This window comes from Trachemys scripta, chromosome 19 (assembly GCF_013100865.1).
Source record: "Trachemys scripta elegans isolate TJP31775 chromosome 19, CAS_Tse_1.0, whole genome shotgun sequence".
Classification (NCBI taxonomy): domain Eukaryota; kingdom Metazoa; phylum Chordata; order Testudines; family Emydidae; genus Trachemys; species Trachemys scripta.
This window is the reverse complement of record NC_048316.1, coordinates 5,440,365-5,458,974: the sequence shown is the minus strand read 5'-3', so window position 1 is coordinate 5,458,974 and position 18,610 is coordinate 5,440,365. Positions and strand designations below refer to the sequence as shown.

Sequence of the window (18,610 nt, the reverse complement as noted above, 5' to 3'; positions counted from 1 at the left end):
ATATTTTTCACTACTTGAATCATCCAAATATGATCACACTTCTCCCTCCTAGGTTTATCACCTGAAATAATAATAATAAAAAAATCTGAACAAATGTAGATTATGTGTGTGCATGTAAAATATGTAAGTCAGATCATCAGTTGCTGTAAAGCAGTGTACCTTGATTGTCTTCATATACTAGTAGCTTCTTAATGTATACTAGGACCAAATCCTGGTTCCATTGAAATCAGTATGAGTTTTGCCATTGACTTCAACAGAGCTATGCCAATTTATACCAGCTGGGAATTTGGCCCTGCATATATTTTACATTCTGGGCCCATAAAATCTTGAGGCTGGTTCTCTACTAGAAGAATTTGGAACGTACATTTCATTGGGAGACAACAAGAGAAAGCAAATCGCAGTAGTGGTTGTGGGCATGGAAACGGCACCTTCTCTCCAAAACTTCCCAAAAGCCACTAAAAAAGAGCTAATTTATAGTGAATATATTTTGTAGTTCATTTTAGTAATATAAAAACATTCTTCAGATTGAATATGTGGTACATATGTGTAGCAAACAGAACATTTTAAAAAAGCACTTATATTACTGCTTAGATGCCTCAGTTGATTACTGGAGCATCATTCTGCTGGACATTGTACAAACATACAGAAAATGACATTCTCTGTCCCAAAGAAGCAAACTAAAGAGACAAGATGGACAAAGGAAGAATTATCCCCATTTATAGAAGAGAGAAGATGGAGGGCAGCTGCAATATAAATGAGTCATGAGGCCAACTTTTAAAGTGCCTCCAAAATGTGCTCTGAGTTCTTATTGGCAGACCTGTCTGTGTACTCAAAACCTCCCATATGTCTGCACAAAACTGGTTGATATTTTTAATGACAAATCTATGGCCTGGAAAGCAATAGTTTTACCTTATATATGGAATTAATACAAATATCTGGGACAACTTTAACATTGATGTCAATAGGATCTGGATTTGGCCCCACTATACATTAATAAGGCAAAAGACACAGGTACACAGTACAACTCATAACCTTTGTGGCAGGAGGATCTACGTAACCTACACCTGACAAGGTAATACATTTGCCTTTTCTTTCAGAGAGAAAAATGCAGCTACTACAACCTGCAATTTGTGAGGCAGCACCACGCACAAGTGCTTTACAGGAATAAATTCCCATCTCACCAATTGTGGTCTGCTATTTTGCCAGCATTCTGGGGGGAGGAGGGGCTTTAATCCTCTAAAAGCGCTGTAATATAGGAAGGTCATTTATCTTAAAAACTTGCTGGAGATCATCTGTAGTACAACCCATCTATTCCCATCACTGCCTTCCATAATGACAGAGCTAAACAAAGGAGGAAGAGAAAAAGAATACATATCTCTACATAAATAAACTGTATCTATTTTGATGCAAGTAGCTCCATTGAGTGAATAACTGTATGATTGCACCTTAAGACTGATCACCTAGGCCCACATCCTCAAAGGTATTTAGGTACCTAATTCCCATTGAAGTCAAATAGCAATTAAGTACCTAAATACCTCTGGGCCCTGGAGCCTACACCAAAGTCATTTAAAAACTGTCATTCTGATGCATCTTTACCAGCAGCTTTCAACTTGTCAGAACACCCAGTGTTTTCTACTCCTGTTTCACACTAAAACTATATGGTAATGTTCGATCCTGCTTTTCAGCTGGCTTAAGGATCAGAAGAACTTGCTGTTTGTAAACACTTTGCATTTATTTTAAACTTCAAAGTAAAAATTCTTCTTCTGATGTTAAAACCTGCAAAAATACCACATAAAAATAAATTCCCAGGCAAGATCAAATCTTTTTTATGATCTCTGGCTTCTGCTGGTGCCATAAACAATGTCAAATTCACAATAATATGGCAGCCAGCAGGAGATTCAGAAATGCCACTTTTAATTAAAACCTTTATTTTCAGGTACTGTTGACAGTGAGTGCTTCTCGCCAGGTGATCTCCCAGGATATTACTCTGAACAAAGTGAGGGCAGCTTTTCAAGGAAACAAAACCAAAACTTGTTGCTAGAGTTGTCTGTATTTTAGCAATTTTCCAAAAATGAGTCACCTAGGGGACCATATGCCTCAAAAATTGCATATAGCAAGGGCCATTGAAGATCCTTCTCTGGCCTACACCACATGCTACACGTTGATGTTTATTTAATGTATGACAGCATGCACCGCTTTCATAGCAAGGAACCCGCTCTCCTGGGGAAACTGTACAGAATCTCACTACAGAGGATTTATATTTACATTTGGGCAATTTATCTGAGAGCAAAGCCATTCTACCCACTTAGATGTACATGTTCATTTCCTGTAATGATAACAGGCAACCCAACAAGTCTTATTAGGAAAAGAAGAAGAGGTGTAGTTTATAATCTCAAGGACTCCTGCTCCCCTTGCTTCACTGTAATGGGGATTTCAATGCAGTAGAGGGTGGGATAATAGTTTATTTGGGCTAGAGTGTTTGGAAATTAGACTTTTAAACTGATTACTTCAGAAAGACAGAGTCCTGATCTTCTAAAAGGCTTATACTGTATAACTCACACGTTGACAGGGAACATGATCTCAAAGCCTGTAGATCTTTAGAGTTAGCTAACCCTGAATGAACCTATTGTTAAATTTGCTTTAGTGCACAGAAAGCATAAGATCGATTCCTAGTAGCGAGAGATGTCGTTAAATCAATAGCACATGTAGCTCATTATTCTGATGTCTGACAAGAACTGCGAGTGGCCAGTTAACAAGGTCTACTGACATGGAGACCTAGCACACCAGGAGTTTGTCCACTACAGAAACATTCTTCAGAGAGGGGGTGAGGGAGAGAGATAAAAATCTGCTAATTCTAGAGAAGAAGAAAGACTTATGATTGCAATGTTTGATTTATCTTCTGGTTGGGCTGTGATAGTAGATCATGTATTTGATAAGGGATATTCCATGATTCCTTTTTGGTTAATGGTAAAGAACTTGTCAGCCATAAGCTGCGTATGTATTTATATATAACAAAACAACAAAAGAGAGACGGTATGTAAATACTCTAGCTTTCTATGCTAGGCTAAAATAGCCATGAGAAAGGAGGTTTAATGATTTAAGAGGCTTTTCTCATGAATTAAAAAAGGAGACCAGTAAGAGCACTTAGCACCATATTAGCACAAAGGTAAAGTACAAAGTCCTGAGTAAGAGGACTGAGTCAGGATTCCTGGTTTCTATTCCCAAACCACCACTGACCCACTGTGTGGCTGTGGCCCAGTTACTGCTCCATGCCTCAGTTTCTCCATTTGTAAAATGGGAATAACAACACCTCCCTACTTTACAGGGTTGTTTAGATGCTTAGTTAATTAATGCTGTAAGATTCATAGATTTTAAAGGCCAGAAAGGACTGTAACGATCACATAATCTGACCTCCTGCATAAACACAGGTGAGAACATTTCACCCAGTGATTCCTGCATCACTACTCGTGACTTCTGGCTAAACCAGTGCATCTCTCTTGGCTACACTCGCGGATTCACAGCACTGCTGCGGCAGCGCGGTGAAGCGCGAGTGTAGTCGCGCCGCCAGCGCTGCGAGAGAGCTCTCTCTCTCTGATTACACTGGCGCTTTACAGCGCTGCACTCGCTGCACTCGGGGTGTGTGTGTTTTTTCACACCCTTGAGCGCAGCAAGTGCAGCGCTGTGAATTGCCAGTGTAGCCAAGGCCTTAGAATGACATCCAATCTTGATTTAAAGACTTGATGGATAGGACTTCAAGAAATGTGTTGACTGAGATTCTTGGATGAATAGTGCGAGAAAGGTGTGAACTACTGTTATTTGTAATAATTAGCAATACTACTCCAGCAAAATTATAGTGGTTATAACAAAGCAAGGAACAGAAAAGAAGGTTGGTCTCATAAAGTAAAAGGGAATGAAGGATTTGAGTCATGCAGCTCTGAACAAGCCATTAGAGGTTATAGAAAGTTGTAGTGACCCCTTGCAGCATATATTTACTGCCTTACCTGTGTTCCCAAGGTGAACACAGAAATGTCTATCCAGCAAAGACTCCTACCGGTTAGGAGCACTGCCTACCTGGTTTTGAATGCCTCATACGGCTCCTTTTGAAGTTAATAGAAGTTTTACTGTTGACTTCAATGGAGGCGATAAAGATAATGCCCAAATAAATCGGTTAGTCTTTAAGGTACCATCAGATTCCTTGTTATTAATGTCCACAGTATGATCTTGACTCAGTGCTGTGAGCAGATGCTGAACCTATTCTTATGGATTAATTTTGTCTGCCTAGCTTCAGATGTCATCAATCTCTACTGTGCACAGGAGCTCATTAGACTTAACAAAGATCTACAGGATCCCTGGTTTATTTGTGATGTGAAATAATGAAAGTCTTTTGGTCAGGAGATATATAAACCTTCAAGTATGTGAGAGACAAGGTAAGTGAGGTAATATCTTTTATTGGACCAGCTTCAGTTGGTGAAAGACAAAGTGTTGGAGCTTACACAGAGCTCAGCTCTGAGCAGTCTATGGAGATCAGTACATAATTTCCCCCTTCAATGCTCTCTGTACTCTGCAGTCAGTCAATGCACTTAATACAATGCTAAAAATCAGGTAAAGTTTTAATCTCAAAAAATAATTTTTAAAAAGCTATGATGCTTGAAAATGGGGAATTCCGAATCAACAAGCAGACACATCAAAGAAAATTTCCCATTTTCAGTTTTAACATATTTTCCCCCTGCTCTACTTTTTCATTTTAGCCGTTGGCATTTGGTAGTAAGTCACACTGATAAACCCTTGCCAGATAGTAATGGTTTTGTTTTTCCAGGAGATGCTCTGCTTTTTTTAAATCCCTTATTTTTTTCTGATCCCTTTTTACACTCAGAACTTGGTTCCTTTCTTGTTGCATGGCTAACTTTCATGTGTTTTATGACTACTTCTTGAACCTTTCATCCACTATGGCATTCCATATTGCAATTCCAACAGTAGCTGCCACTAAACACAAATATGTTACAATTGGTTCAACTCAACACTCTATCACTACCACCATCACCAGTCAGCTTCATTTCTGGACTATTCAACAAAGATATTTTTTTGAATAATTAACACAGCTTTTATCCTCCTTAGGTGATGACAGGAACCAGTTTCAAGAGAGAAGATAGCAGCCTGGTTGTCATCCTGTAGTGGGCAAGTGTTTTTAATATGTAGGTAATGAACAAGACTTTATGCACAGACCAATATATTAGTAAACGTGTTATTACAGAGGTGTTCAGTGTGGCCATAAAAGTAATTTGCTATGTACATTTTCATCCATAAGCTGCCCAGCTGGTTCAACAGGTTTTATAGCATCATCATTATCTGATCAAACTGTTGCATAAACTCCAGGTTATTTGAATTCAATTCTATTAAAATACACACAATTTATATACAACAGAACCTCAGAGTTATGAACACCAGAGTTATAAACTGATCAGTCAACCACACACCTCATTTAGAACCAGAAGTACACAATCAGAGAGCAGCAGCGACCAAAAAAAAAAGTACAGTGCTGTGTTAAATGTAAACTACTAAAAAAAATAAAGGGAAAGCAGTATTTTCTTCTGCATAGTAAAGTTTCAAAGCTGCATTAAGTCAATGTTCCGTTGTAAACTTTTAAAAGAACAAACATAACGTTTTGTTCGGAGTTATGAACATTTCAGAGTTACAAACAACCTCCATTCCTGAGGTGTTCATAAGTTTGAGGTTCTACAGTACTGATGAAAAATAGATTCGATTAAAGTCTTTTACCTATTTCTCATAATACAATCTGAAATATCTATTTGTCTTCTAAAATGTTACCAGACAGGACCAGTGTGAAATGGATCTCTGGTGGTCAATTATTTCTTTGCTTTGATTGGTCCACAATATTCAAACTTAAAATCCAACTGCATGGGCACGATCAAGGCTCAAGAACTCAATCCAACTCCCATTGTACTCAATGGTAAAACTTCCACTGACTTCAGTGGGTGCTGGATAAAGGTCCTGACTCTTTACACATTTATGTTCCTTCTTTACGTACTGATGGCTTTCACAGTTTCCTTTTTAATATTCTTGACTTTGGTTTTCTCTGGCAAAACCCTCAAGAGTTTGAAAGCAGGTGGGAGAGTCTGGCCCAAGAATGGGGGCATGGTCACTTCATGGACCATAATCACATACTGGCCTGGAAAAGATAAGGGAAAGTTGGGAATTAAACATTTTAAATGAAGAAGAAGAAAAAGCACAGGGAACAATGATAGAATTGTCCTTGTATCTACATTCCTCCATCATCACATTAATTCTCACATATGAAAAGTAGTGTACAATGTCCATGAAAAATAGAAAGCAAAAATGAATATTTTTGATTGTTTTCTATTCTTGTTAAAGCATAAATATATAAAAAAGATTTAATCATTTACTGGCAAGTATGACAATCTGTGCTGACATTTCACAGTACTGTAGATTAGCATATAGGTAGATTAGCATATACAATAATTTCCCAAAACAATACACAGTTAAAATAGAAAAAAAAAACCCACCACCACAACAAATGTAATTTAGATGATGATTTATGATCATATATAATTTATAATAATATTATGATTTACAATAATACTTTATATTTTTATAGGCTCTCAAAAAGTGTAACTGACTATGACTCTGGTCCTGGAAGCACTTGTGCACATGCTGTCTTTGTGCACATGAATAGTGTAATTGGTTTCAATGGTTTCACACTGTAAAGTTAAGCACATGTGTAAAGCTGAAACAGGACCTAAATACATCTAGCCCCACTGAAAAGCAGACACCTGTGGGCAAGAGTGTGTCAGAAACATGGAGAACCTACCCACAGCACAAAGCAAAATGGGAGAGGAAGAGGGGAAATTTTGACCCAGGACACAGGGACAGACCCTGCCTCTTATGAAAAGCTCCTTAGGATCTCTAATGTCTACAAAGAGTGACAAGACCTATGGCTGAAAGTTTCCTTAAAGAGACTAACACAAAGTAACTGCATGGAAGTCAATTTATCCACCTCCGAAGAATGAAAGGTTGAGTTGACCCTGTAATCAACAAGTATAATGTCTTTTGTGAACTATGAAAAGTAGTACCTGGAAATCCATGAAAATCAAATGAGATGTTATGTACTGAAAATAATTTAAAATGAGTATTGCTTTTTACATACTGTGGGACTATAATGGTGACACATTTGGGATACAAATGTTTGTCAGTTACTATATATGTTGCTTGGCAGCTGGGAAGGCAAGGGACTCACTACATACAGATTAATCAGGGTCTGACCTTACAGTCCTTTCACATGCAAATCTCTCACTGACTTTAATAGAGATCCACATATGGAGCAAAACAATACAGAATTTTCAGGGCCACTTATAAGCAGAAACTTCTGTGAGGTGGACAATTGTCTGGTAACCAAACTGGATTATGACCACCAAACTCATTTCACACAGGCCACTATCAACCTGGGCTGGATTCCAAGTGACAATTTATAGGTGGCAGGCTCTATATCCTGTTACTAAGCCTCTGGGCCATGAAGCTGTGGTAAGTGAAGGTTTTTAAAGCACTGTATTTGCACAAGCAAACACACCCAGGATATCCAGGTTACAGCCTAAAGAATGTCATATTCTGACTGACACTAAAGGTCCTCTTCTCTTTTCCCATCTGCAATGTGGATCTTCACTTCTAGAGGCACTAGATAGCAGGATCCAAATAAAGTGTATTTGTCCTGTCTCTTGTTGAAAATATCTGCTATCTAGTCTATTTCTGCTCTATTACATTCCTATGCCCAACTAGAGGTTTGATTTTAAACATTTCTGTGCTACTTATAGTATGTGCCTGGAACTAGACTAACAAAGCTGGCAGTTGTTGCTAGTGGTGACCATGTATTCCAGTGAGGTAGACAGCAGTGTAGTCTGATTGTCTAGCTTTTTAACTTTAAGGGCAGTATTTTGGAACTGTAAATAAAAAAGATGAAGTCTTATATTAAATCATTTCTCTAAAACATTAAGAAGGGGATCCACGACTACTTGGGTTCTTAAGAAGTCCAACAATTATTTTTGGATGTTATAATCTAATATGTCATAGAGTCACTTAGTTAAAAATGAATTTCTTTACCCAGTTACCATGAAGTTTGCCTATAGCTAGGAGTATCAGGGGATGTTGGTACCGCTATCCTTCTCATTTTCTTTACTTCAAGTCCAAAATGTAGACTAACAACACTAGAGGGCCTAGGATGAACTGTTAATAGCTCAGCTCTCTCCACCTCATCCTGCTGCCTCTACAACTACCAGATTCTCAGACACAAAAGTCTGACGAGGCTATACAAGCCACTACGGACTGTCAGTGTTTGCACTTTACTGTGACAGAATTATCCAGGATTAGTCAATATAATTTAAAATGCATTAAAGGAGGCTTGCCTTTGCTGATATTTTACTGTACAAAAATACACTTTTAGAATGAAATCATGGAAGTATGCAAGAAATATACTGATGATAGGAGAAAGGAAGAAGAAATATGATTAACAGAGTTCAAAACATAATAATATTGAAGACCTGCACTTATAATTGCAATAATCTGTTAATATTTTGAAATACTGTTCTGTACTAACATTTGGGCTGAGTTTGGTGAGTTCTAGAGCTCACTGAAAGTGAAGGCTTGGCATGCACTTTGCAGAGATTCTGACCCAGGCCTTCACCTTGCCTATGGCAGCTCCCTTCTCCTTGGCTTCACTTTGGAGACTCCAGCATTTACAAAACATTGCTGCCCACTTTCTCCAATGTATCAATAAGTCTGATCCATATCACCCCTAATCCTCGGACTACTCCCCTGGTTCCCCATTCATTTTAGGATCCAGTTCAATACTGCCTTACTTTTCAACATTCTCCATGGATTTTGCTCCAACCTGCCTTAAAGACTCCACCTCTTTCGCTTCTGACTCCCTGCTCCACCGGCTCATCTAGCACAACCCTCCTCTTTGACCATTAAGACAACGACCCTTCCTTTACTGAGACAGCCTAATATTGGAGCTCTTGCCATCTAGAACAATCCTCCCATATAATGCTGTCTTATAGACACAATGGGCCTGATTCTCATTTACATAGTGGAACGGAAAGAGGCCTGAACGGGGGTTGAAATGTAATGCCACAGCAGTTTTAAGGGGCCTCAATGTAAATGAGAATCAGGCCAATCTGTTTTCAAATCTTAACTGAAAACTTCTCTTGCCTATATCTCTGAATTCCTCTTCCCTTCTGCTAGTATTTAACTTTGCATTATTTAACTTTTTTACACATTTTGGGAGAGACTTGGCATGAAAAACACCATACAAAATGAAGTGCGCCGTGCTGTATAATTGGAATTAATAATAGTAATAAAATCGGTGTATGCTTTTAAAGCAGTCACCAAGGTGCTGTGTAAACAGAGGGTAACTGCATCTGCCATTTAAGCAGTTACGTTTTGGCTTAGATAAGAAACACCACAAATAAAAGACTTTCAGGAAAGAAAGTTATTTGCCCCTTTTATTGCCTGCAAAATGCCTGGAGAGTTTCAAAGCAACAGGAACCATTATAAAAGTGAGTGGGAAATAAAATAAAAACGTTTTGTTGCCTTAGAAACAGTCCTATTCTTCTTACTTTTCCTTTGTGACATATTAGCCTTCTGTATGTTTTGGCACCAGAAAACATATTAAAACAAGGCGGGGGGGGGGGAGGGAGGGAGGTGTTAGTTCTTTTTGCAGAGACTGGGAATTTCTCTGCATATTGAAACTTACATCTGTAGGAATGGGTTACACTGTAAAAAAGGAGCAAGAAAACAGAACTAAGCTTCTTAAATATTCAATTTAATTCTGTGTAGAGCAATTAATCCTGAAAATTTCCTACCATGGGAGAGTGTAAAGACTCCAGGGCTGTTTTCTGGCTGCAGATGCAAGGGGCTCCCACTGATATCAATGGAAGTGGTGTGCTTGGTGCATATCAAAAGCCAGAATATGATTCCAAATGTATTCTTGCAAAATAGAACAAAGCCCATTGGGACTGCGGACAATGAATTTTTCTCTGCCCAGCCGAATATTTCTCTAGGATATGAGAGCTGTAAAATAAGTTTAAACTGTTTTTTGGACCAGTAAGTAGACAAAACTTTATCTATATAACAGATCCATATACTGATTGTGTACACAAAGTAGTAGCATAATGCAATTTATTTAAACTGGTGAGAAAATGTCCAGGCACTTGCAAGAAATGGAATTTCGACTGAGATTAGATAATAATTGATTTGATAAATACATGTTAATTTATGAGTGCATTGCTCACAATGCAGTTTATGTAGTGTTCTATTTAAACCACACAGGGATTAAAATTGCTTGGTGCTTTATTAAACTGAATGTATTAACAGAAGGGCATAGTCAATAGACCTAGCATGGAAAGAAAATTGCAATGATAATAATTTTATATTTAGATAGTGACTTTTATAGTACAGGATCTCAAAGCACTTTACAAACTATATAAAGGCCATTGGAATCACAGCTGATATAAAGCCACTTCTGGTATGAAATACAGAACCGCACAATAATTTAGGGCTGGAAGTGAAGAACACTGCATGAAATTGAAATTACAGGGGGAATTTAGGTAGGCAGGATGTTATTACTGAAGCTGGAATGTGGCCAGGACACCTGGATTAACACCCTACTCTTGGAAGAAGTGCTGTGAGACTCTTACTAATCTATACTAAAGATAAGCAACATTTAAAAACAAAAATGGGCCATTTCAGCACCTGAGCTATAGTTTTAATTGTCCCTTTTAGTACTGCATCTAAGCGTGGAAAGAAATATGTAGTCACAACACAAAAAGCTGGGAAAGATAGCTTTTCAACCCAATCCCCAGAAAGAAGTATAAAATACAGCACAGCACCATGTAGCAACATAACGCAGCATTTAAAGTGTATTCTTCTAACCCTCAGAGCTGCTGTGTGATCCTGCACCAAGTGCACACAGATCTCACATTACCTGGAATGAAATGTCCTTTCACGGATAATGTCAGGATGATTGTAAAAAGTGAGAAACAGATCAGCTGAAAGTCTCTACGTAAAGGGAAAAAATAGGGGTGATGTCCTGGTATGGGTCTTCTATTTACCACCAAATCAGGACGAGGAAATGCATGAGGCATTTTTAGAACAAATAACAAATCCAACACACAAGACCTGGTAGCATGGGAGGAATTTAACTACCCATACATCTGTTGGAAAATTAATATGGCAAAACACAAAATTTTCAATAAGCTCCTGGAATGTATTGGGGACAAACTTTTGTTTCAGAAAGTGGAGGAACTAACCATGGGACCACCATTTTAGACTTGATTCTGACCAACAGGGAGGAATTGGTTTAGAATCTGAAGGTGGAAGGCAATTTGGATGAAAGTGATCATGAAATGATAGAATTCATGATTCTAAGGAAAGGAAGAAGCGAGAGCAGCAGAATAAGGACAAGGGACTTCAAAAAAAAAGACGAACAAACTTAGAGAATGGGTAGCTAAGGTCCCCTGGAAAGAAATACTGCTCCCCGCTGCCAAGTCATAGAACTCAGAGTCGGAGTCCAACATGCAGATACATGGTTACAAGGCAAAATACAAAGAAGAAACAAACAGAGCCACATACCCTCTCCATTGCCTTTTAATTCAGTGTGAGATGCAGCTGTAAGGGCCAGTGCCCAACAGCCAAGTCTGACCCACCCTATATTCAGGAGCAAATGCACCATTCCCTGATATTTTAGTTGCTTATGCTGCTGGGGTTGAGTCCTTCGTAATGCAGATTTCATATCATTTCCCTTATAGAATAATTCACATTTAACCCCAAAAGGTGAGGCACTTGGGCATTTACATGAATAAAGAGGGTTAAATTGTACCTTGCCCTGCACAGTCATACTGGGGAGCTGGAGAGCACAGGAGACTTACTCCGTATCCCAGTGTAAGCTCATCGGTACCATGCAGAATGCTGCCACAAGCGCTCCTTGACAGAGTGGCTGGCTAGAGTGCAGCGGCACTCTGGGGACCTCTGGGGGAGCGGCCAACTAGGCTGTGCACACTTAGGCCATACTCTAAGCACTGCTACCTGCTGGGGAGGAAGTGTTCATCTTGCTAGTTTCTGGAGAACCTATAAGAGCTATAGGTTTACCTATATGTAAAGTCCACTGACCCCCCTCTGAACCATTCTTTCAGTGTCAGGGCAGGCAGTATGACTTGAACCTGTGCTAATTGTCACAGCTCTACCCTCTTCTTCAACATTCTTATTGAAGTAGAAAACAGGATGTAGGCCTTTAATATGTTGATGGAAGTTACACACATGAACGAAGAGGAGAAAAGAAACTTGTGTATTCTTTTATCCTTAAAGCAGATGTAAGACTTTAGAGGCCAAATTTTCAGCTTGGCTTCAAAGCAGCCACTGCTCATACAAAATTTCAGAGATGCACATGTGTAAAGCAGGAAATTAGGCATATGTAACAATTTGTTTGCTTGCAATATAATATTCAACTACAGAAGTCTTTGTGTGAACCCTGGTAAAGAAGGGAATGCAACCTGCATGCAAGCCTATTTGTTTGTGTCTGCAGTTGTAACTGCATTCGTGAATAAACAACTCTTGGTTAGAAAGATCTGTGATTTAATATATCACAATAGCCCACACTTTTTTAAAATAGATTCATAGGTTCCAAGGTCAGAAGGGACCACTGGGATCTAGTCTGACCTCCAGTATAACACAGGCCATGAACCTCCCCCCGCAAAATTATTTTAGAAAAACATCCCATCTTGATTTAAAAATGGTCAGAGATGGAGAATCCACCACGACCTTTGGTGAATTGTTTCAATCGTTAATTACTCTCATTGGTAAACATTTAGGCCTTATTTCCAGTCTGAATTTGCTAGCTTCAACTTCCAGCCATTGGACTGTGATATACCTTTCTCTGCTAGAGTGAAGAGCCTGTTATTAAATTTGTTTCCCATGTAGGTACTTATAGACTGTAATCAAGTCACCCCTTAACCTCCTCTTGGTTAAGATTGAGCTCCTGGAGTCAATCATTATAAAGGCATATTTTCTTATCCTTTAATCATTCTTTTCTGAACCCTCTCTAATTTATCAACATCCTTCCTGAATTGTAGCCAGTACTGGACATGGTAGCAGGCAGATACAAGGATAAAACAACCTCCTTACTCCTATCAAGATTCCCGTTTATTCATTCAAGGATCCCATTAGCCCTTTTGACCACAGCGTTGCACTGGAAGCTCATGTTCAGCTGTTTATCCACCACAACCCCCAAATCTTTTTCAGAGTCACTACTTCCGAGGATAGAATTCCTCATCCTGTATATATGGCCTACATTCTTTGTTACTGGATGTATGAATTTACATTTGGCCATATTAAAATACATACTGTTTGCTTGCACCCAGTTTACTAAGTGATCCAGATCTCTCTGTATCAGTGACCTGTCCTCTTAATCATTTACAACTCCCCCAATTTTGGGGTCATCTGCAAACTTTATCAATGATGATTTTATGTTTTCTTCCAGGTCATTACTAAAAAATGTTAACTAGCTTAGGGCCAAGAAATTATTCCTGCAGGACTCCATTAGAAACACATTGAATCCATGACATTGAGTTTCCCAGTAAAAAATTAGAGATCATGTCTGAAAATTCAGCTCTAAGGGTACGTCTACACTACCCGCCGCATTGGCGGGTAGTGATTGATCTATTGGGAATCGATTTATCGCGTCTAGTGTAGACTCGATAAATCGATCCCCGATCGCTCTGCGTCGACTCTGGAACTCCACCACGGCGAGAGGCAGAAGTGGAGTCAACGGGGGAGGGGTGGCCATCGATCCCGTGCTGCAAGGATGCAAAGTAAGTGATTCTAAGTCAATCTAAGATACGTCGACCTGAGCTACGCTATTCTCATAGCTGAAGTTGCGTATCTTAGGGTACGTCCAGACTACCCGCCATATTGGCAGGTAGCGATCGATTTATCGGGGATCAATATATCGATCCCTGAACGCGCTCCCCGTCGAATCCGGAACTCCACCGGAGCGAGCGGCGGTAGCAGAGTCGACGGGGGAGCCGCGGCCGTCAACCCCACGCCGTGAGGACCCAAGGTAAGTCGATCTAAGATACTTCGACTTCAGCTACGCTATTCACGTAGCTATTCAGCTATTCACGTAGCTGAAGTTGCATATCTTAGATCGATTTCCACCCCCCTCAGTGTAGACCAGCCCTTAGATCGATCCCCCTCACCCCCTCCAGTGTAGACCAGGCCTAAATGTTATAAAAACTCAGAGTAGACAAACAGACAGAAAGATAGAGTAGGTTCTTATGTGGTCTGCCATTGCATATTATCAGAGTGCCTTCCAAGAATTTAAAATGATCATTCCTATCTACCACCATTCCTAAAAATTAATATGTTAAATGCATTTCTCCAGCCTTATGCATTAATAAAAGTGTGTTCTCTCCAGCTAAGGAGAAGCTGTAAAACTTTAATTTTGACAGTATATCTTTCAAAATACACAAATATTAAATATTCCCCCAAAATGCAGCAGCTCTGCAGTCAAATAATATGCACCATAGTTTGTCTCTAAAATAATTTTAAAAGATATCACAGAGGCTGTGATAGCCTTTGAAACATTGTACAAATACCAAGTACTAACATTTTACATGTTGAAGAACTGCCCCAATACATTAGAAAAATTTTTCCGTGTAAGGAACAATCTTTAAATATTTAAAATTACACCTTAAGGCATGCTTTGCTGTCCTCTCAGGATCTAGTATCAAGCTGTGATCCCTCAAAGACATGCTTTACTCTATGGCCCCATTGACTTCAATAGGGCTAGTCTCAGTGCATAAAGTTAAGCATGTTCATAAGCCTTTATAGGCTCATGGTTTAAGACTGCACTAGCACTGCCAGTTGTTTTCTGTTTATTTAAACATAGTTGTGCCTTTAGCAAACATTCCTGCAATAGCCACATTGTTTGAAATTCATCTCTCATTAATTGAAACTAAGAAGCATAACAAAATTTCTGGGGCATTATTAGTGTGTGTTGGGCCCCAGCCCTATCCTTCTCATACTCTAGAATTGTATTGTATAGTATTAGAATTGCATGGTATTTCCATGGGCATAACCATCAGGACAATGTTATTTTCCAAAACTGGAAAACTGTTCCTTGGTGTGGTATTAATTGTAAATGCATAACAATGGGCACTGGACAGCTAGAATGCATTTTTCCATGGTTAAGGAAGCCCTTAGATCAGTTGTGTTTTCATCCAATATTCTTTCCATATTTCTATTTGCAAATTTCATTATTTCCCACTTATTGCTTACATACACACACACTATATTCCTTTTACTCTTTCTCCTCCAAAAAAACCCTGCCCATAAAAGGTCTCAAAAATGTTCTCAGTGCAGAGTCGGAGGAATGAGGCTGCATACTTAGGTGTACCCCAGGCACCAAGGCTGAGGAAAAAGGAATCCTCTACTACAAGCCATATAACAATGGATCCAAAAGCCCTGCCTGTCTTCATCACTGCTCCAGGGTGCAGGAAGTCCCAGCAGACCACAGATCCAGAATTTGCAAAATTCTGTGCTAGGTTCTACCATTTGGGACTCACACCAGTGTAGCAGTTCCAGTTCCCTCTGTGACCCTGGGCAAAGAAAAGCAGGTTTTGCCCTATAACAATCTTTAAAGTAATAACAGTTTCTCCACAGACTTCCCCACAAACCTCAGCACACGTGTACTGAAATCTAACAGTTATGTGATGGGTTGTTAACCCCACACTTGCCTGGAAAGGGTTAATATGGATTGAGAAGGGGGCTAAGTAACCTGGCAGGCCATAGCTGAGGGAAGTCAGGTGGCTAAGTAATCCTCTGAATGAGTGAGGAAGCCCAGCTGATGAGGAACAAGCTGGGCTGGATTTATAAAGGCAGGAAATTGGTAGGGGCGGAGGGAGGTGAGGGGGCTCATGGGAAATGAGAGGAGGGTTTTCGGCTACAGAGAGAAGTAGTCTGTAGTTGGGAGTGCCAGGTGATAAGGAAAGGGCTCAGGGAAAGGCAGTAAGGTCCAGGATGGAACAGACCTTGTCTGCTGGCTAGAGGGTCCCTGAGCTGGAACCCAGAGTAGAGGGCAGGCCGAGTTCCCTGGACAGCCACTGAGGGAATGGCACTATGAGACAGCGAATAGGAAGACTGCCCAGGATTGTTGAAGGAAGATTTTGATACCCTAGAAGGGGAAAACACGTATAGTGACCTGGCCAGAGGACCAGGTCACAAAAAGGAGGCTGCAGCACCCAGAGTGAGAGAGGGACTGCAGACCAGGAAGAGATGGCATGCAACCGTGGGAGGGGGCATTGACCTTGTGAAGCTAATCCCCAGAACGGCCAGGAGGAGGTGCCATCCTAGCGGTGATTGGAGCACTTTGTCACAAGCTAGGATGAAATGTTAGATTTTGCAGACTATATGCAGAACCTTATGGCAAGTGTTACTAAACCAATGGTTAAGGTTAAGATTTTGTCATGGGTATAAAAGTCAGGGAGAGGTTGCGGGCAATAAACAAAAATTAATGGAAGCCTGTGACCAGTCCCTGACTTTTACTAAAAATAGTGTGTGGGGATGAGGGGGACTAACAAACAGGGGTGCCGGTGGCTGCTCCAGCCCTGGCAGCTGACTGCCAGCCGCTACTCCAGCCCCGTCACTCTGGCGTGGGCTGAAGCCAAAGGACTCATGGAGGTCTGTTAAAGTCACAAAATCTGTGACCTCCGTGTCCAGTTCATATCCTTACCAATGGTTGTCAAATGTTTTAATTCTGTGACCCATTTAGAAAAAGATATCCATATGGTATCACTCTACTCAGTGCCCAAATCTCTCATGGCTTGGGTTCTCAAGTTTTTCATTCTGTGGAGTACCAGAAATGATATCCTGTGCTGCAGCTTGATAAGATTCACATTTTTAACAGCAAAGGTCATTAACCAACTATTGGAACAACATACCTAGGGATGTGGTGGATTCTCCATCACTTGAAGTCTTTAAGTCAAGATCAGTGTTTTTCCTAGCTTAAATAGAAGTTATGGGCTTGATTCAGGAATTACTTGGTGAAATTCTCTGGCTTTTGATATGCAGGTGGTCAGATTCGATGATCATAATGGTCCCTTTTGGCCTTAAAAATCTATGCATCTATGAATCTATGAAAGGCTGTTGTTAGGTTTTGTTGTATACAAATCTTTCCCTCCCTTATTTCTCCTCCCATCTGTTCTAAAAAATACAATGACATTTGAAACAGGGAAAATAATAATAAAATATCACTCTATCTGGAATTTGATTTCTTTAAAGCACTGCAAAACAGTACAGTATAAAATGCCTTTGCTACTTTTTAAATCCCATCTAAATACAGTGTGGGAAAATACAGCAGGCAGTGTATTCTGTAATATGCAAACTCAGCCCCATTCATTTGAATAGAATGCTATATATGATTTATACATGTTGGTGAGGGGTTTCTTGACAACAATGTCAAGAAAGGCCATTTCGATGTTGTGGAGTGTTTTCTTGACAACAGTGAAGCGCAGAGCACTGAAATAAATATGTATACCTGGATGTATAAAAAGTATGCATTTGCTATCTTAACAATTTTTGTCCTTTAGATCTCTTTACATTTTACTGTTTATCCTATCTTGGAATGAGGTGACTATTTTTACACTGCATCAGTTAAGAACATTCCCTGGAATACAGATCTGTCTATAAAGATTAAGCTAGCTACCTGGCACACCTTTCCTTATTCAAGGAAGATTTCATACCAGAGAAAAACAAGTAGATTTTTTTTTCTTTTTGCCATGTGATGTAATTGGCCTGATACTCAGACCTGTGGGTTGTCATACTAAAAGCTTTAAACAGCACAAGAAGCCTATTCTTGAGGTACTGTTAAATGATCCCTGAATAGACTGCACTGAGGGCTTTGTTGGGAGGGGTGCTCTCCGTTGCTTTCAGCTGCAGCTTTCTGAGGAGTAATTAAAATCAGCTCTGGGAAAGTGTTCTGCACAAATCTTAAAACGAAAGATACAGTATTTTTGCAATAAACCCCAAACCCAAGAAGATTGCTAATTATTAGTGGAGAACCAGTCAAAACTTTCTTAATAAACCAGAGTCTAAGGGCAGGTCTTCACTATGGGGGGGGGAGGGGGGTTTGATTTAATATACGCAAATTCAGCTACGCAAATAGCGTAGCTGAATTCGACCTATCGGAGCCGACTTACCCTGCTGTGAGGACGGCGGCAAAATCGACCTTCGCGGCTCCCCGTCGACGGTGCTTACTCCCACCTCCGCTGGTGGAGTAAGAGCGTCGATTCGGGGATCGACTGTCGCGTCCCGACGAGACGCGATAATTCGATCCCCGAGAGATCAATTTCAACCCGCCGATTCAAGCGGGTAGTGTAGACCTAGCCTGAGACCTTTGGGTTGATATTTACTTTAAAATATATCAACTGTTTATTTTAAGTTGCCTAATTAAAAGAGCTTTTGGGTTTTTACTAGAGAAAATCCGAAGCAAGGTATTTTTTTTATTTAAATCCTGCTTTCTGAACATCTT

General features: G+C 39.9%; 1 protein-coding gene across 4 annotated transcripts in view; it reads right to left on the bottom strand.

Annotated features, from left to right (window-relative positions):
* Positions 1-18,610, bottom strand: part of MORN1 (MORN repeat containing 1) — a 144,207-nt gene that overhangs the window by 24,534 nt on the left and 101,063 nt on the right. Inside the window, exon 13 of one of the 4 annotated variants that reach the window (XM_034753713.1) lies at positions 5,600-6,187. The exons of 1 other annotated variant lie outside the window; for it this stretch is intronic. In XM_034753713.1, coding sequence (XP_034609604.1) covers positions 6,039-6,187 — 149 coding nt within the window. In that variant the 3' untranslated portion in view covers positions 5,600-6,038. Of the gene's footprint in view, positions 1-5,599; positions 6,188-18,610 lie in introns of those variants that run through there. 2 more of the 4 variants (XM_034753710.1, XM_034753711.1) reach the window with 2 other exon arrangements.